Below are 20,854 nucleotides of genomic sequence, written 5' to 3'. Positions count from 1 at the left end.
TCTATTGGTAGTTGACATCTGTCTTCCATAATATATATATATATGACAGGTATGTGTTAGATGATTACATGCGGTCCAACAAGTATTAGTGGAAGTCAGCTTAAGGCCTGCACAAAGGCAGCTTGTTTAATTACATGTTATCCTCTAGCTAAAGTTGAAGTAGAACTCACGATTCGTATCTCTACTTAGTAAACAGTGCTCTACCAGCCAACCTCGTTATGGTGTGTTAGAGATCAACTAAAAAAAATCGGCTAGAACAATACATTTGAATAGAAATTTGTCGTTTTCTCGTAATGCAATTTATTTTCTAATAACAGACTAACGAAAATGTCCAGAATCGACAGCTGGGGCCGATCAGCTTGAACATATAACGACCAAAAAAACATTCAAATTTGACATTTTCTTTATATAGGTCCGATAGCCTTTGCCGCGGCGGGAAGCCTTAGGAATACTCCTCATTCAACGACAGTGTGGATTACTTACGTCATCCAGACGCGACTGTCGTTCGTGAGTGAAACCATTAGCATATAGAGAAAGCACCTAACGCTTGCACGATACCTGCTAGCTAGGGACGGTAAATTTCAACTAAGCAAGACAAGGTAAGCCATTATATAGCAGGTTGATTGTCTTCATGAAGTTTTTACCCAGTGTGAAATTCTGAGTTCCTAATACATCTGTCGACAATACGCTTCTGCTATCGTCAAGGAAAAGCTGATTTTTTTTTTCTAGTATATTTACAAGAGCTAAGTAAACGAGCTGCACTGCGGCAAAGGAGAGGACGTTCAGAATAATTAATTCTCGTTCCTAATTGTATGAATAGCTACTTTTAGCCATTGTCAATATGGGGCGGGTATGGCGTATGCTACTGGGTTAAGTAGGCCATTTTTATGAAGTGCTGAAACGGGTTAGGCGGATCGCTGCCGAACCTTTGCTAATAACGAACATCTGCGAAGCCTTATAGATTAGTCACCACCAGATGGATTGCATTTTAAAGTGCGCGATACGCGTAAATGTACCAAACAGAATCAACAATCATCTTTGAATGCTCTATGAACGGCCGGGCTTAATGTTCGTAATCTTGCTTTTCTATTATTATTCATACTCATACTACATTTTTCTACCCGCAAACGTACACTTTCACTGATAAAAGCACCTCGCGAATACACCGGCAACTTCGTAAAAGATCGAAGTTCGATGGCCTCGTTTCTATGCCGTTCATAGCATTTATGCTCGAGGTGAAAATTAGTGCTATATTGGTGTCTGCGATATTTGTATCGATCGTATCTCCTTCTCCCTGTCTCGACACCTTGTTCCTTGGTCGCTCCATCTATTACTTGCCAGCCCGATCGCGGCCGATTACCGCGCAATTGCCGCGCGTTTCTTGCCGCTCGTTGACATCAGCTTCGAGGCGGACAGACAACGGTAGTACGGAGAGATCGATATCCCTATCTGGCCCGCAGGTGGAAAGGGAATCCAGAATTTACCAGTCTCTATCAGTCAATGGAAGGGACCTACGACGACGAATTTTTCTTTATTACATAGACCATATTACATACTAAGACGCTTAGGGAACGACCCCCCTGCGTAACAATCATAAAGCGGATTATTGAAAATAGTGCTAGCTTTCAAGTGACAACCAATCTCGTTCTGACTGGATCTAACAACGGCAACAGGGTGCCCCCGCTCGTGCAGGATCTAGATAAACAAAGCTGCCCATCACTGAATTAGTCGGCTTTTGGCGCAAACGACTAGAAATATGCAGTATTCCTGGATTAGGTACGGTGCAATACTATCATGTGTTGTCGTCATGGTAGTGGCTCAGGAGCAAAATGCCAGGACACAACAGAATACGTTGGAAAGTATCAGGAATATTATTGATCAAATGGTGCAGCCACACGTAAAAAAGATTCTTCGATTTGTGCTAGAAGCCGATGTCAGCGCGGACTGTCAGGTTTATTTGGCTAAATTTGGTGCAGCCGTCCGAAGGTTCGAACCGTGGGCTACTCGATGTGAGTAAAAGCGCGTAATAACAATTTCTCTAAGAAAAACCCGTTTTTTGCTAATGTTGGAGCACTTTTTTTTTAACCAAGACATAGAAAAAAAGTAATTAATATTAGCATTAAAGAGAATTAGGTAATTTTTCTCCGCAGCAAACGAGCAGAGTTGTCAAAAAACGTAAAAACGAATAGACATTTTATGTACTTCAATAATATGCCAGCTTAGGTAGCTGTTATAGCTTTTATTTAATAAATTATAGAGAAACGCTTTTCGAAGAGCCGCTCCTACTTAAAGCCTGCAGTGAGATAACTATACCCATAACACTAACAATTTTCATCGATAAAAACCTGCACAAAAAGCATGCAGTAAATTAAGCTCAACGTGACGGAAGGACACCTTGAGATCAACATCGACCTTATGTGTGACAAAATTTTAGACTATCCGATTATTGTTCTATTTTGGCGAATCCCTAGTAGCTAGTTTTCGTCAACAGAGTATATAGAGTCGACAGTATAGAGAACGCACAAATAGTAAAGTGTTACTCAAACCCAATCCGGGTTGACTGATTTAGTAGTGATGGCTCAAGTTCTAACCCTTTTAGTAACTTATATTTGCTACGTTCACGCTCCGCTAAGCCAATATGGCACGGCTTCACTTGTTATGTAAACTGCAAATGACCAGTACTGCTGTATTAGTCGACAAATTCACTGGATTTAATAATAATAATAAATAAATAACGACGGTGTGTTGGAAATTTGTTTACGGCACCTTTTATTTATTTTTTTTGCTATATCATTTTTGTCAGTGCCATATATATATAAGCGTTCGCTCGAGCAGTGAATTAAGCGACCTGATTTAGCCCCTCTGACGGCTCGTTGCTGAAAGGTCAGGTTCGCCGGGAGACGTCATGCATATAGGGTTACAATGCCCATTATAGGCGTTGGGTGAAATTTTTTAAACTGTATATATGCTTTTATTTTAAAATACCTATGGTACTTCGTACTTAAACATATCTTTAAGAGCTCTAAGTCCTAGGCAAACAAGTAAGCAATTAGGTAGCAAACCGTAAAGAAGATTGCGCTAAGGCTATATATCACCTAAATAGGGGAAAACCACTTACTAATCCTCTATGCAACACTTAATTAGACAAATGATGGTTGTATAGTAAACATTCGGACCTTCATCTTACCGGATGTGGTAGATTGACTTTTTCAATATCATTGCGTTTACTTCAATTGCCCCTGGTAAATTCCAGTTTTAGATCACATTTTTTTTAAGTACTAATGTGAGCGACGGTGGCTATGCACTGTTAAACAGAGCTTCTTAACTCATCCATGAACAACGGGAGACATTTGTGGTGAGGCCACCAATGATACTTCATTCATACTTCGGCTATTGCACGCTCGACTTCAGAGGTTGCCAGAAAACATTCGTTTTTTCATGAACGTTTCTTAACTTAGTTGGATTTGTATTATGTATAGGTGGGGAAACATGAAAGACGTTCATTCTATGCCGGGGCTTGATGCAAAAAATATTCTGGAAACGTACTCTGATTAGTTGAAGTTTTTTATTATTATAAGTACGAGGACGCAGCTATCATAATGGGTCAAGCCCCAATTTTAATGTCGATATTACGAGCTATATGCATTCAAGCGCTTGCTAACCTTCCTAATGAGCCTCGAACACAAAAAATACATAAAAGGTGGGTTAACCTTTCGCACAGCAAGCAGGTGTGGACAAGTTACAGCTCTAAAGTTAATTGCAACTTAAACTTTAACATAACTAGTGATCATTTCTTTAACAACTAATTTATTTTAAAACAGATATAATTCATTTTGGTATTCTCCAGCTGGCTTGTAATATCGTCGAAAGTTGATAGTTTGAGCTTAGTCGGCCTGAGTTTTGTTAAACCCATCTCGCAATCTACAGCGAACGCAAAATTGACTTCAATGAATGAAGACGAATCACATTTGGACACGTACTGAGCTAAGTAATGATTCTAACAAAACCTACATGGGTCTTGCGCACTGACAGGACCTAGGTTTCCCCCAACTATTATTATTGCGAAATGTTTATAGGTAGATGCCTATATAATGTAACCGAAGCACAAACGGTGTACGAAAAATGGTCTTTTGCCTATAATTATACAAACGTTATAATGTACAAGCATTAGTGATTAAGTGAGGTAACCTGGAACGCTTTAAAGACTAGTAAGTAAACAAGAAGGCACGATGGACAAAGGGGCAACAGATTATGTTGCTGTTAGTTAAGACGGCCTGCTATCCTACGATCCTTTTACTAAAAATCCAAGTGATAAAAAAGAAATAAATTTAGGTTATTCAGTTGTATAGATCTGTTGATTCGAAAGCAATGAGCCGATTAAGTTGTCTATGAATGTTACACGTAGCTAGTCTATGACTACACATTACGAAGTTAAGAAGATCAATATTAAGAAGAATCTAGACGGATAGAAGATCTAGACAGATTAGCTAATTTACATAAATGTATTGTATCATTTTATTCGATAGTTAATCGACTTTCAAGTTTTCCTAATGGTGTCCTTAAAATGTAGGAATTATACGACGAACGATTTATCTTTATCAATCCATTGTGTAATATCGCCATTTGCCCAGTAAAATTATTATGTGGACGAAATTGCTATCTTAAAAAGCATAGTATGGAATAAGAGACGTTTGTGTGTTGTACGAAATGACAGTTTACTAATCTGTTATTAGGCCGTCTGAGTAAAAGCTGTGTATGACATAAGATTCTATCAATTTCAAGGTCTCTGTCGCTATTCTGTTATCTGGTGAAATTACTTCATCGGACAAAAGGGGCTGACCCGAAACTAGCGAGTAAATGGAGAGTGCGCTATTTTGATGGCTTATCAAATCACTGTGGACGATGCTATGATTGCTAGCAAAGAATTTGCCCGGCCGTCGTGGCCTGCACGAATCGATCACTTTACGTTGCAGACTTTACATGCGTATCGCTGAATTTCTATACGCACAAGCAACGTCTACTGTATAACAAGTATAGGGGTAGGCCCGGGTAAACAGCAACGCATGACCTAATACGCCATTTGGGTAGGTGTATGGAAAACCACGGAAGCGTGAACCAGGTATTAATTATTTACTACTCTGTGTGTAATGCAGTTTTGCTTGCTCAGCTACTCCAAATACTCACTAACAGCGTCTTATGATACATCCTGATTAAATGCGACTAGCTCAATTATTACTGAACACTGGGTAAGGAGAAGGAAAAGAGGGGTTGGTAAGAGACTCGTTATTCAGCCATCGAATATCCGGTCGACAGTTGTTTTTACTCTCGCAAATCGAGAAACCCCTGCGAAACTAACCGGCCGAGCCAGTAAACAAATTTATTCTGACACAAACATCTAACAGTCCTTCCCAATAGTATAAAAATAATGCTAAGAATATCATTACATACCTAAAAACAGATCATTTTTTCATCATGCTTGCTTAAGAGCCGTCATCAAACAAACCGTTCCACTCGAATTGATTCACTCAGTGATCTAGGAAATGTGGCTTAAAACCATATCTGAAACGCCATCCCAGCCCATCTCATCGCTTAGAGAAGAGCCACTATTTAACAAGAAAAAACACCTCGGAAATGTCGCTTCCGACAAAGTAACTTACGATCGGAGAAAAACACTTGTATAATACTAGCGTGCTGACTGATATAATCTCAAATAGGGTTTTGCATTTTGATCGAAAATTCAGCTTTCAGGTTATCTGTATACATTAGACCGTTACAAATGAATCCCGAAAACTTTGAGGTTAAGTAACGCTCGAAATATGTATGGTTAGCAAATAAAAACCGGCTGGTGAATACTCTAGTCCTCTACAAGGAAGCCGGTCCAATACGTTTTAGGAGAAAACGTTGAGTTTACAAGGGAACACGTGAAAATCAACGCTCAATTGTAAAATTTTTGCTCGTCGAAGGTTATAGCGTTCCGGAAATTCATCGAACATCGATGAAAACTGTAGGCGAGGAGGCCTTAAGCGAAAAGCAAAAGGCGTAAGACACTTCAAGAATGGAAATTGAAGTGTTAATAGGCGGTGAGGAGGTAGCCATGTGTCGGAACCCGGAAGATGAACGCATTGCCTCAATCGAGGAAAATTTTCATAAGAGCAAAACCTAGGGTAAGGGCCTTGTTGTCGCGTGTTTCAGGATTGTAATCCAAATATTGACAATGCGAAAGCTCCACAAAAAATGGGTTTTCGATGTATTGACTCCAAATCAGTTGGAGCGCGTATGGTGGATTCCATATGCAATTTACGTAGCTTTAATCGACAAATCCTTCTGGAGCATATGATCGAGGCATGCTTCAATCTCTACTGCCAAGCTGAAAAGAACCTGGCGAAACGATGGTGATGCCCTCGGAAGAAATCGAGTGCGATGGCAATGTCGGGTTTCAGATGTGGCATGACAATCATACTTGCAATAGATATTAGGGGTATGTGCTACTACGAGACTTTCGCTGAAACTAAAAAAGATGAATGAGTTTCTCAAGAGACTTATGGACCGTAGGTGTCTTACCACTGCACGCCAATCGAAACTATGCTGTCTGGTAACTTGATGACAACGCACATATTGAAAATTGATCGCTCTAGTTCCAAAAGTTATTTGATTTTAAAGTCTGCTTATAACAATTTAATCATATATACGCGGCGCGCATGTCTCACATGTGCTATCCAGAACGAGACATTGCAATATGGGAGTCCACTTCGTCCTTACATCGAAGAAGAACATAGTAATTTGTGGAAATTGATTTGAGCTATGAAATTCTATGAGCATTATACATCTATATATATATCTATATATTTACTGAACTTCATTCAAAAATACAATATATACATCCTGGTATCAGAAAAATTATCCAGAAAGAACTGGCCTTTTCTAATGTCTTACGCAAGTACTATCATTTTTTTTTTCTAGAAGCAAGCGGTAGACTCATCATGGCAAAAAATTTCGGCAAATATTGGCTGCTATCTAATCTCTTCGTGCTGTACGAAATTAAAAATGTTGTTTTACATTATTCATTGTTTTGTTTATTCATTGTCGGTTCTGAAATATCCAGAAACGACTTGAAATGCTCGGAAAGCCTCAGAGAAACTCAAAAACCTGCTTGAGAAAGACTGCAAAGACCTGCTTGACGGCTGCTCTAAAGCAGGAAATATTGCTTACTAATGAAGTTTTTCAGATAAACCCAACGCTTAGACCCTTTGAAACTTCTTTTTTGCACATTTTAAATTGTTTCGTCGTTTCAACCTCTGGCCTTTGGTTGCTATCAGGCCAAAAATTAATTTCACTCGAATGTTTTTGTTTGTAGCATTAGCAGTGGTTAATATTTAAAAATCGAGAGAAAATTTTAGAAAAATTGAAAATAACCGAATGATTTAGTTCTAAGTTGTGGTGGGAGGTGGTTATGCTGAGTAATCGTGACCGTCAAGAGGGACACTTTTAATATGTGCAAAAAATTCTGTTTGTTTAGATAGGCTCAGATAGATAGATATTCGTATTTAGATGGCGCAATTTCTATATATGTATATCTACAAACTAATAGGTCCTTGCTGTAGTTGTTACTGGATCGAAAACAACGTATCCTTTATTCCTGTGATGATAAGCTATTAATCACAATATTCTTCATCGAATAATGTATGCCGTCTGCCACAAGATAATGGCTTCCGTTTCGAAACAGATCCAAAACTACGTTTTGAATTCTTGATACGTGCTAAAAGTAAAACCCGAACAGAAAACGGTTAAGGCAAGGCCCGAAGAATATGGAGAGCGCAAAGACTTCCTATTGGAAATCCAAATAAACGGGTTTCGATAGGCAGCGATGTGCAGCGTGTGTGATCTCACATCATATCATCAAGGAGCAGGACGACACAGAATCACGGGACTTCTTCTGTCGGGACTTCCTCTTAAAGAGCCTGATCGACTCAATTCAGCTGGGCGGAATAAATATGCCGATCAATCCATTGGAGATAGTATCTAACAAATTAGTCCTTTGCGGTCTCGCCAAACGCGAAGCATTGCAATTATAGTTGAAGTCCTGGCTTCTTTCCTAGAGACACCTGTCTCAATCTGTGGTTCATTTTGACATACTGATACTATTTATTATCACTGGTGTCAATTCTATGCAAGAATTGCTCATTGTTGACTGAGCGACGCATGATACGCGACGGAACATTCTGGGAAGCAATGCTATCTAAGTGGATTCAGAGAGTTCATAAGGTAGCCAAAGTAAGTTTTGTATACGCTCATGGGGTTGAGGTGGTTAACGACGGTCATGGGGGTGCGGCCGATTTTTTCGGCAAATTTCCGTGTTGTTTGTTGGCCGACTTCTTTCAAAAGCGCGTTCAGTTTGTAATCATCAAAATTAGACGATCGGCTAGAACGGGAGATGTGTCCTAGGTCTAAGATACTGTCTTTAAGCTTAACAGCTCTCCCTTGAGCGGTTTCTCCCTTTTGGGATCTTTGAACGACAAGTGTCATTAGCCGCAAAGCAGATGTCTCGGGCTCCTTTGGCAACATATTTGCTGATATGTATGATACCGAAGGCGTCGAAGAACTGAGCCGAAATTGCACTCGCAATATAATACCGTAGTAGCACGCTTTTTTGCATCGACTATTAGATATAACCCTCACTTGAGGGCTCAAGTGAGGGGAAAGTGGCAAATGAACGCCTTTGGAAAAAACGGAGATAACCTAATATAATATACATATATAAAACGACATATACTAGATGAGTTGTGTAAGATAGTTATTTTTTTAGGTCGCTCCGCATGAAGTTTCAAATAGTAAAGTTGAAATACTAACTTCAAACCTTTCCTCAATGCTATTTTGGTTATTTCAAACCTGACTGACAATTATGACGTTCTGCCGTTCGGGTGGTGAATAAAAGAATTCCGCTTCTCCAAAACTTTAGGGTACAAGTGTCTATGAAGTCTGCAAAGGCAATTTTGATATCACGTTGGGATTTGGAGCATTTTTCCATTAAGACGTTGTTGAGATGTACGAGGCGTTGATGAGAGAAACAAGGTAATCAGTGGGAGCAATATCTATGCAGTGTGATGGACAAGAGAGTCTCCGACGGTAGCCTCTGAGGCAGCCCCTTCCAATTTGCGGTGTGAAACCAAGAGATGTTGTGCAATAAACTTCGCCCACTAATATTGTCTGTTTAATGAAAAGTTTTTTTGGTCATCTCCTTTACTTCAGTCTTCAATTAAAAAATGATGATTTACGAAGCTGTAGTAGCCCAATAAATATACACTGTATGAACCTGCAGCTGTATGTCTGTTTTAGAGTGAAGTTTCACCAATAAAGTTGTATCCATTCATTGGTTAAGCGTTTGAAGTGATCGTAGAGAAGCAATTGTATTCTCTGCGATCATTTCAAAATCTGCCACAAATCGGCGTAGGAATGGGTCATTGTATTGTAACGTAAAAGTAAGGAATTTTATTTACAAGTATGATATTTTTATACCCACAAAACCAAAATTCTCGTCATTCGCTTTCATAGGGGTCTTCGGAAAGGCTCATTTTCTTGAGGCTCTTTTCTCATCATCTTGAGAACTTGTTGACCTAACAACCTTTCCAATTTCCAATCGTAGAACCTTCACGGGCTATGAGGCCTATACGGCGAGCTATCTCTTTCCGTCGCTGTAATTTTACGAAACACCTTCGTTTATTAGCCACTTAGCTTTCTTAATTTTTTATGGCTTACTATAGTTGGCCTGCTAAAACCCAAGTGAATAGATATAGAAGTGATATATGTGCATACGCATCAATTTCCTTCTGAGACATACGAGAATATGTTATAAATCGAAAATTCAAAATTCGAATGAGCCTATGGAGTTGAGAAAATTCATAGGCCGCAATAAAAGATATACCTAGTGTTGTTGTTCTTCCGCATTTGATTAATGTGACTTCTTTGAATACTATCTTGTGCTAATATAATGAAGTGTTCTAACAGCTTCAAATATTTTTACTGTTGCTATTAGTGCTGTTACTTGCTAAAACTGGGTCGCATTCAATAACGATGTGGTACATTGTGACATCCGTACATCTGTGAATCATACTGAGTATGCAAAAGAATCCGATAAAACACCTTAATTACAGTAGCAGAATTACAAAGAAATTACTATAACCCAAAATCACTGAAACATAGAATATATATGGACGCTAAGCAGGCCAATGTTGGTTTCAGTAATCGACGCTTCGGGAAAATTTCCTTCCGGCCTTCACCAGGGAACCCTAATAGACATAGGAGCTTATGACGAATGTCTTGAGACGGTTCTGCATCACGAAGAGACCGGCGAAGAAACTCTGCGAGGCCAATATTGCAATATCTATATAAAAACCTATAGCGACTATATTCGTGGTCTGCTAAATATCACAGCTCTCTCACATCCCAGGGTAAGTATGCTGATTCTGAAATTCATCGTAACAATATATAGGAACAACTGAAATATCACTAAGCCCCCCTATTAGTTAGGAGTATCGATTTTTAAGGTTCAACATTTGTCCCAAGTATGTCTGACACGGTACACTTGAGGGCCGGCGTATTTTCACTGTGAAAAATTCATCAGGCTAAAGCATGTGTATATGGAAAACTGTCAACCCCTCAGTGGGAGCTTGCGTTTGTTACATACAGAGTTACGTTTCAGCTAACTGCTAGAGTACGTTTGCTTGTCACCTTGTATTAGTAAGAGCGCCCAAATGGATGCGTCATTATAGGAATGGTTGGTTTATTAGGGAGCTACCCAAGAACTAGAATGAAATGATCGCATACATCAAAATGTGTGTTGTTTTTAAATTTCAAAATTCGAAATGTATGATTTTTGCAGACGCCAAAATTCATCTCATTCCAAAACTCCAATGACGTCCCCGGAATACTCATTGGCGTATGCGTGTCGACGGACTGTTCTCGTGAAGATTTGCAGAAATTGGGCGATAGATTGGCCCCTGTGATTTTCGGGAAGGTCAATGTAGCGAACTGCGTCGATGGATTGCCACGATCGCTTGACAATCGTCAGATATTTGCTTTGTGAGGCTTCATATGTCTACTTACATTTTGCGCATGTATTGCCGAAGAGATTATATCGAGCTTATAAAAATTTCCATACGTTTTTACGTTCGCTATGCAACATTAACAGCCAAACACGTATGGAATGATCCGAATCGAATACAAACATAACACACGTCTACGTAGCGTTCGCGCATACGTGATGGAATTAGGCGCTTCTGTGAGTTGACTAGAAAAGCGGTGCCCATATCATACAGGTTTGTAAAACTGAAACCATAGTTCAGGTAGCTACGTAACTTTCGTACGTATATGAGGATAAACAACTTAGTCTTATTTCATTTCGGCTGATATATCAGTCAAAGTGCGATTGACAAGACTGATTCGAACGTAATGTTCATCCTCCGTCCATTATAACAGGGCAAGAAAAGTTGTGTAGCTTTCTTTGCCAGAGAACATTTTCTATCACCATCCTTCAAGCGTCTCTGTACACACTTGGTTTAGTAAGATTCTATGATCGAAACGGTCCATTTGTAGAGACGGGAGTAATTGAAAACAAACATAAGACATCTAGCTAGTCCGATGGCATCAGTTCAGCCAATGTCTGAAACGCGCCGCACTGTCCCCATTGGGAGACTTATATTTAAGTAGCTTTGTCACGTGGAACGAGACTTTTTTTCGATTAAAAGTGCCAAATGGTTTGCTTGTATGGAGCGGGCCAGCTGCCAACGACTGTCATCGGCTCAACATCGGATTAATTTTCTCACGCTTGTGAAAAAAAGGCTTATTGTTGCTCTAATCACAGTAGCAACGATCCCAATTATCATTACCTTTACTATTGTTACAATGATCGACAGGCTAATAAAACGTTGGTCTACTTTTTATTTTCTTTTCGAACCTACCAAGTTGCGGCCATCGCGCCCTGCTGTCAATCCGACGGCATGACATATCCAAAAGGAAACAGTTAATTCGCTTCGATAGATTCTCATGTGTTCTGTCCATCTGCAAGCAAACCCAGCCGGTATCTTTTCGTTAGCCAGAGGTTTATTTCTTCTACGCGGGAAAGAGGGGAACTCTGGCCCCGTCGCTTCGGACCGGCTGAATGGGGGGTATAAGCCAGGATTTAATAGACCTAGGTGGTGGGATCAGCCGCCGTATGTTCCCACCGTCGACACACTTGTTATCATCTTTGTTCTCGTATCGTCCTCGTTCGAATAAGGTACAGGCGCATCTGCCCACGGTCGTGGCATCACGAGAACGACGCAAGCAAACCGCCACTAATTAATTTGCTATATTTTCAAATTTGTCCAGAAACAAAACACCCGGCCACGCGACACTTGCTTCGAAATGCATACAGGTTACCGGTTACGTTACCAGCCCGAGCCGTCTCGTATTTGTTCATTGCACAGGGCAGCGAACAAAAAAAGAACGATTCGCTCTGTGTCCGTGGGGCGACTCAAATCGCACGTAATTATATCAATGGTTACCTTTCATTCAGACTTGATGAAGCCTCAGTGGCTGTGAACACTCCATGCCTACCCCGGAACGGCAGAAATCAACAGAGCCTTCGAATACGCTTAACGACGACAATGGCTCAGATAAAGTTACCGTAAAACAAAAAAACGGCCGTTATAAACTAGAATATTAGAGCACTTATGCATTGATTTCATTAGTCGCTCGGTATCTATTAGTTGCTTCGTGCCTTTTAAATAAGAGAATAGTAAGAAACAGTTTCAAGGTAGAGAAAACTGAGGGGTAACGTTGGATTGTCCAAGAAGATTTGTCGTTCAGCCATTGTGCAAACGAAACATAGACCGTATCTCAGATCGGGGATCGTGTTTGGAAGAGACGTTTGCTTGCTGACATGCTGCGATTTTTATACTATGAATCAAGTCAATCCTAATACTCAGATTTGGATACCGTCGTGTTAGCGTATAGAAATCTTCAGCGCGCTGATTTCAGCCTCGCATTGGTACGGGACGATCAAACAAGAGTCAACTTTATGAGACATAGTTCACTCTAAAGGAGGAACACCATCGTTTAATATCCATTTGCTGAATAAACCCAGTAAAACAATTTAAGAATCTCAGATTTTATTGATTCATTCATTCATTCATTCATTCATTCACCGTTTTATTTGCGTACATAGTAATGATATTATTTCATCGTCGTGTTCAACGTTGATACTCTATGATTTGTCCATAGTACCCAAGCAGATATGCATTTTTTGCCAGCTGACAGCTGCCAATGTTGCCACAGGGCAACGTATATTATTACCTTTCTTTGCAGTAGCTACTTTTTACATCGAAACGTTTTATGATCCGCAATCAGAAATGGAAGAAAGAGGAAAAAATCAGTAACGCCGCGTCCACTGCCTCAGCACCTAATTTCAATTATGTTTCTGTGAGATTCTAGCGTCATGGAAGAAGTATTTTTTTATCAACTTGATTTCATAATATCTAATCGTTTCTATATGGCGGCATAGGAAAAAATATGCGGTATGGAGTTTCAGTTGTCATCAGCAAAGGAAATAACTCCGAGAAACGCCCACTGCATGAGAAGCCCTTGCCATTTCCGGACGATTATCTACTTCTTCTTATCGCTTAACGACAGGGCGCGTCATAAATGACGTTCATATCTCTTTTATTATTGTTTACCGCAGCTATATAAGTCGGCTGTATATAAAGAGGGCAACTAATGATATTTATGAAAAGAGATCAGTGTTCAGATGAGGAAGCGAACACGTCAGAATCATCCAATTTGTGGAATAGTTCAGATGCAGGCTGGGGTCGGGACAGCCAGCGAGAGATACCTGCACTATATACGGCTAAATGAATCTTCGCAGACTAAAACGATTGAGATAAAGCCAAACTGTTGTTTTAAATTAGAGCCAATTCAAAGGATAAAAACAATGTGTTTGCAATGAATTGAACTTCATAATCATTTTCAAGCAATTAACCCAGTAGCGACTAAAATCGTGATTTACAAGTATTACGAAAATAGGTCTTAGCGCGTTTTGTTTAATAATTTATTTTTTAAATTTGGCGCGCGACAGCAATAGTTCGTTTCCATTTGGCCATTAAATTGCTTGTAGCTATACAATGGCAGCCTAATTCAACGAAGACGCAAACTGACGGGCCGTTCTTTGCTTTGCCGTTATGGTTTTCGATCGCATATGTTGTACGCGACGCTCAGCCCTTAGAACCAGCCCTGTATTCTTACCAGAGCTATCTGTCGATAAGCAATTCTTGCTTATAGACCTATATATATATATATATGATCACAAGCGATTTGATTGTCCATAATATGAAACCCACTTTTGCTGCCAACATTTAAGACCATTTCACAAAGCGAACTGGGGTACTGAGGGACGGTAGAAGGCTAAAATATGTCGCTATTGATACTGGTGTTATTTTTGTGTTTCTAGATGTATTCTGTGTATCGTGGTCATGTTAGTATTCTTGGGAACAGCATTCGACTTCTACCCATCATGCGTCTGCAGTATTTTGCTTCCAACAAAGAGCGAAGGGAAGCAATCAGAGCGAACGAGTCTCATGAAGCGTATCGTGCTTTGTTTCTCGGCAAAGGCTAATACCAGTCTACTTTTGGAGGTACCTTGGAAAATCGCGTTGGCCAGCTAGATACTGACGCACGACTCAGCTGTATTTTGATTTTACCATACTATATAGAAAATGGATCGAAAAAAGATTTCACAGTTAAGATTATAATAGGGAAAATCAAGTTTAGACCTCGAGCAAAATGCTTTTAATAACAATGTCTTTAGTGATATTAGAGTTGAGTGGCTATCATTGGGACGGTGGATTAACGCACCGTACCAGATATGCTCAGTATTTGACCGCTTTTTGCACTGTGATTCGGTACGATTACCTCGTCGATTCAGATTCGATCAACCTTTTACACTAGCCCCATTAACTCATTGCATAAATCCACTGCATCGCTCGAGTCACCCCTTTACTCCTTGGCTATTATCCTGACTAGGCAGTTCGACCACAGGACATCAGTGATTCTAGCTTTGCTTGTTGATTCCGGTGTCCCATTCTAGTCATCGAGTGGTCTTGTAGCTTACTGCCGTTGGATAATTGAGCTATACTTATTTCTTGTAAATGGTTGCGGCGTGACCAGCCTATCTTCGTCATCCGAGCTGCTTGTAAGCATCGCTGACCTTCACTTGATGGTCAAGTTCAATGGCGACCATAGACATAGATAAATACATGTAGGACCAGAACTAAAAATCGATCAATATATTTTGTCGTGTTTTCGGGAACGCTTTAAGGTAAATAACAATCCTAATAGCGACGCTTATGCTTACCGATTCTTCCACGGAATCAGATTCATTTCCATCTACGGCGTTGTTGTTGGCCATTCTTTTTCCGTATTCAACCTCAACAGCACATGTAAGTACTTGCAATTGGAGGCATGCCTTAATCCTGTTTGCTTTGTGCCCACAGAATCAATACTATAGAAATTAATTAGAATCCTTTTATCTAACTTTAATTTTAGCCTTCATACATAAGATTTTCGTGATCCTGGCCCGGAAAGTAGGTTTGTGTAGGAGATCCAAAAACAACGAAATCGTCGTTCGCTTTATAGTAGACCTTTTTTTCTAGGTGTGGACAAATTGGAACCTATGAAAAAAAAAAAGAAAAAAACTGTAGATACAATAGCAATGCAAATTAATAACTTGAATAAATTTAAAATTAGCAGATTATACCTTGTACGATCCTAACCAAGCTTGGCGAACTCCGCAGCTCGACTCGTAAATGCACTCCACTACGGTGAAAGCTATTGGTTCTGCTTCATTATGTCGGCCTACCTCTGCGTTGATACGTTCCTTTTTCTCGCGTAAGTTAGACAGCCATAGACTTTCGATTGCATCACATGCGAATTGTTTCGTACGTTTTCGTCAACGAACGCCTAAACTCAAGCTTTATTTAGTTTACTTGCTTAAAAACATCTACCGATATTCAACCGGACCGATTTCGATCGGAGACAGTTACGGAAGCTGTTTCGCTCTGTCCGAGATATAGCTACAGGTATATGATACTTGGAGATTCGATATGTTTATATGTAATTGATCCTCGTCCAACTAGCCATCTTTAGATGTAATCCTAAAAACATGTATTTGTTAGGCCTTAATCTATTTTTTGTACTTTTTACAGCGGCTTTCTATTGACGTTCAATATTCTGAGAGAACCTATGGACAATCCTGTACTTGTAGCTGTAATACCACTTATACGCAGATTTATACGTGGTACTTTGCCAGCACTCTTTGTTATGGTCATCCTGTTCCTGATACCTGTTGTATTTGATGGTCCCAGAGTTATGGAGTGGTATGAGGACTACAAAAGCCAATTCGACAATGACTGGTTGGCGGTACTCCTGCAGATTCGCAATTATAACTCCGGCCAATACGTACGTGTCTGCCGAAAACTGACTTCGTTATCTTTGACCCACATCGACATGCACTCTGATAGCTAGCTCCCATAAATGTAACTTTTTATTCATTTAACAACTTTCTTTTAGTCGTAAAGTCTCATTTCGGTGTGTAGCTCTGTTCCGTTACAATCCACGACGAATGTTAGGCTTAGCTATCCGTCTTAGCATATATTATTAAATGTGTGTGGAAAATATAGCCATTTTCATCTACTAAGTGCACGGATGCATAGACCTAGCTTCGCTTTGGACTCGATTCGTTGGAAGTCGTGGTATCAACCCCACTAAGCATTACTTGTGTCATATCTGTATTGAATTGCAGGCGAACGGCGCGCCCTGTATGGGACCTCTGTGGTATCTTTCCGTGGACTTCCAGCTATTTTTCGTGGTCGTCATAACACTTGTTCTAACAAAACGGCGAGTTGAGTTGATTACATGGACATACCTTGGAGAGTCCTGAAGCACAGCCCGCTATACTTTTCTCTAATTACGATTCGAGCTAGAATGATAAGACTTAGCACATATTGGCAAGCAATTATCCAACGTAAACGTTTCGAAACAACGAAAGCTTTCCAGCATTCAGGCTCCCCACTTGTGGCCCATCGCTCGTGTCCCGTGATACGCGGCGTAATACTATTTACTTAAATCAAAAGTAGCTAAACGACGAGATCATATTGATAACTGAATTGATTTAAACAAATCATTTCTATCTATGCAGCAAATCAGTGAACTATGGTGGCTGTAAGGTAGACATTTCATCCAGCCTGCGAGTAAATCTCACTAAGCTGAGCTATGCCTTAGAAGAACGTTGAATTTCCCGTTCCAGGAAAGCGAAAACTGTTCACTGGATGATGACGTGTTATTCGGTGACCTGTGCACTCTTCATCGCAATCTACATTTACGATACCGTTTACACACCGTTTGTTGTTCCAATGGCCGAACAGTGGGAAACAATCAAGCTAACTATATTTTATTTCTATATTTACACGCCAGTTCACGCTGTGATGTTCTTTATGGGAACTTCCACCGTATACATCATCCGTGACTACAAAGAGGTATTACTAATAATAACCAAATACTATCCTTCAATGCGCCGTTCACGGTACCGGTCGCCTACTCTCGTGCGAAGTCAACCAACCCCGCTCTATAATTAATCGGTAGCTTTTAAGAGATAAGAGCGCAATCCACTATGCATAGAAATCATTCCCTGTTGCAGTTCACCTGTAATCTGCCAGCTGCAAAAACACTTTCTTACGTACGCCGACGATGACAACAGTGCCCCGCAATGGTACTACGGGCAGGACAAACGCACACATAGCTTTTCCACCTTGAAAAATGGGTTCTTGACTAACGTAGCCTGTACACGACAGATGGCCATACGCCGTTTCGTTGCACTCTGTTCGCTCGAGTCAACTATTGTCGTAATGGTGATGGCAAGTTCAAAGGAGGAAGAGTTCAGCGGGATACTTGCTTTGACAATATGATAAACAGTATTTTGTACGATCGAAGACAAATGTTTTGTCGAAAAAGCCGTTAACTGATCTCTGATCCGAATAGAAGGCACAGTGGAGCTGGCGACAGGAAATACAGGTATAATTGCTTACGCGGTCTGCATGAACGTGCAGTATGCCATTAATCGTTAGAACGTCTGTCGAACCAAATGACTATTTTCAGAAAAAGATCTCATTTTGGATGTCTTTCTGCTGTTGGGCTGTCACATCTACTTGTGTCCTGATTGCCGTTTTCGGAACTCATCCGTGGAATAGTGGAAACTACCCCGGGGAAGCAATCAAGGTACGCTCAAGTACTGCAGCTAAAGGAACTGCAGATTCAGGGAGCATTCGATCTAGTCCAATCGTGCATAACCAAACAATTAAAAACACGGTAGCACAGTAAGCCTTTGTTATTGCTGGAATTATTACAGGACTTATTAAGAATGGTAATTAGGATGAGCCAAGCAAATTTACATTCTAAGGATGCATCGTTTTATTACAAGCAATAGTGTTCGTAACTTATTGCTATCCAACTTCCTTATATAGGTTTTTTCCCAGTTACAAAAATAGGCTTTTCTTAAAATTTAGACTCATTTTGTGCCGAAATATCCGCTCGCAGTTAAGAAAAAATAGCATCATTATGAAAATGAAATGGCTTACATAAGCCAGTACAACGTAGCTTTGGCTACAACGTAGCTACAAAGTGGCTGATAACTATTACCCGTCACACGTTACAACAGAATGAAGTTAGGTAAATTAACAGCTGTTATACACAAAATAGTAAGATTAACTGCTCAAACGAAATACTAGATATGTGATTAAAGTTTAACTAGTTATGCCAGTGGACGAACAGCTGTAGGCAAAAACAGACCGCTCATTTCTTGGCCAGCGTACTAATCGAGCCAAGTGATTCTGGTGTTTCTCATTCGTCTGTACGTGTGTTTTGTTTATGTTGATAGGTTCTTTTCGCCGTGTTCCAGCGACCTTTTTGGGGCATATTCTTAATGTGGTTGACGTTCTGTTGCGCTACCGGCCGTGCCACGACTATCACACGTTTCCTGTCATTACCTGTTTTTGTACCGTTGAGTCGTCTCTCATTTGGAGTATTCCTGCTGCATGTGCCAATTATCTTTTTAGAGTTCATCACCGCCCGAGAACGTCTCTTCTATAGGGTCTTTGTTATGGTACGACTAATTACATCTTTACTACGAAAAACTAGTCTACTATGAACCTATAATTAGACCGAATGGGGCAAAAGTTATTCTAGGGGTGAGGTGAAGGCAGGCTAAGTTTTGCAAGGAAAAAAAAATAGCCTTTCGCTCATTTGAAAAAAATGTACGACTGAATACTGCTTAAATAGTTAGTCTCAATTATGGCGCATTAAATTCAAAAATCCACTCTTGAAGGGTGCATTTCATAGAACCGTTTATCTAAACAAAATATGTCCATACTTCCAGCTTTCATATTATAACACAGTGGGCTAAACGCTAGACAATCCCCAATATCAGAAAGAGAGTATCGTCAGTCCTCGATGTTATAGTAGATTTATATGAATAAAAGAATTTAAATAACAAAGAAGAAAAAACATGCCAGAAACTCAACGATTTCGGTAGCAAGGATCAGTGTTCTCTGGAGCATGATGGCATTATTTTTAAAATAGATCAATGATGCTGCTTTACTGGTGTTGCAAAGCGTTCAAAATAGGACACGTTTATTGATCTCGTGTTTCCGGCATCTTAGCTCAACCGTTCATTCAGTACCACGATATGGAGCCTTATTGTTGCATACCTCCTCTTCCTACTGGTCGAAGCTCCGCTCGGTCGAATTGAAAAACTCGTACTTCAGGCATGCCGTGCAAAAGTCAGCGCTGGCAACAATAAAGTTGCAGATATCGAGGTGAGAAAGAAAAGTAAGTATTTGCATTACATATAGATATAAATAACATCCACAAATAACCTACCGTCTTGTAGGACAATAAGCCGCAGGACGACCAAGCATCACGGTCAGGTGCTGTAGGCCTTGTAAAGGAGTCAAGAGAGAATCGACGTTGTTTTTTTTCTCATTATTAGCCTTGCGCTTCCCACATGTGAGTCGCAATATATCTCATCCTGTAGTATCTCACACTGTGAAGAGCTTAAGATGTTTATAGCCGTTTGTGTCGTTCTTCCTTCATAAATGTTCGATCTTCATACATACTCTGGATCTTTATAAATGTTCATTACGCCAGGTTTACGTATATATATATATATATATATATATCTTACAAACTTTTTTTGCAGACACCTATGCGCCATCGGTCGCTGTTCATGACGGAGACGGTTTCGCAAACGATGGTCCCAAACATTTACAAGAACAACTTAAGGTCCTTCAAGGCAGTTCCATAAAGCTTTGACACATCAGCGCCGGACCATGTAATTACAAAATGCAGTTAAACAGATGTTAAACGAGACTTTTTAGCTAATACTTCTTATATATATATATATATATACATATATATATGGCAGTTCTACTCACAGTAAAAAAAAAAAGAATGTACATAGATTATGGTGACGCTAATGATGAAATAAATGAACACGGCGTACGAATTTGTTAGACAGGTGATTGGCTACTTTTTATCTCCTATATATAAGTATGAGAAAACGACGACGTATTTTCGTGGGTATACAGAAGGTTCAATTGGCAGACCTCCCACATGAAAACGTCGTATGATTACCATTTACATATTATCATATTAGTATACTTTACATACATACTATTTCATGCATACTAAAATAATTTGTACCGTAATAGATAAAAAGAATTTATAGATATTTATTACACTTAAACACACTTTACTGAAAACGTCTAAAGAGTGA

At 39.8% G+C, this 20,854-nt stretch overlaps 1 protein-coding gene across 2 annotated transcripts; it reads left to right on the top strand.

Moving 5' to 3' along the window:
- Window positions 1-1,427: 1,427 nt before the first annotated feature.
- Window positions 1,428-20,595, top strand: LOC111255401 (nose resistant to fluoxetine protein 6-like). Of its 2 annotated transcripts, none has more exons than XM_022817337.2 (13): window positions 1,428-2,009; window positions 10,237-10,445; window positions 10,877-11,076; window positions 14,480-14,663; window positions 15,347-15,467; window positions 15,822-15,915; window positions 16,233-16,485; window positions 16,829-16,923; window positions 17,333-17,561; window positions 18,181-18,300; window positions 18,959-19,183; window positions 19,740-19,895; window positions 20,279-20,595. In XM_022817337.2, the coding sequence occupies exons 1-13, from the start codon at window positions 1,757-1,759 to the stop codon at window positions 20,381-20,383; spliced, it is 2,244 nt and encodes a 747-aa protein (XP_022673072.1). In that variant the 5' UTR covers window positions 1,428-1,756; the 3' UTR covers window positions 20,384-20,595. The 2 variants fall into 2 exon arrangements, with proteins under 2 accessions (XP_022673072.1, XP_022673071.1); XM_022817336.2 differs by having other exon boundaries at window positions 1,437-2,009; window positions 19,740-19,908.
- Window positions 20,596-20,854: the final 259 nt, after the last annotated feature.

Source organism: Varroa destructor, unplaced genomic scaffold (genome assembly GCF_002443255.2).
Source record: "Varroa destructor unplaced genomic scaffold, Vdes_3.0 BEIS01000001.1, whole genome shotgun sequence".
NCBI classification, from domain to species: Eukaryota; Metazoa; Arthropoda; class Arachnida; order Mesostigmata; family Varroidae; genus Varroa; species Varroa destructor.
The sequence above is the reverse complement of the archived record's forward strand: the minus strand, read 5'-3'. Positions and strand labels throughout refer to the sequence as shown.

Coding starts and splice junctions, on each gene's coding strand:
- LOC111255401 (XM_022817336.2), top strand. CDS start 1,757: ATGCAGTATTCCTGGATTAGGTACGGTGCAATACTATCATGTGTTGTC. Junction 19,184..19,739: donor TCTATAGGGTCTTTGTTATG/GTACGACTAATT, acceptor CCGGCATCTTAG/CTCAACCGTTCATTCAGTAC. Junction 19,909..20,278: donor TATCGAGGTGAGAAAGAAAA/GTAAGTATTTGC, acceptor CTTTTTTTGCAG/ACACCTATGCGCCATCGGTC.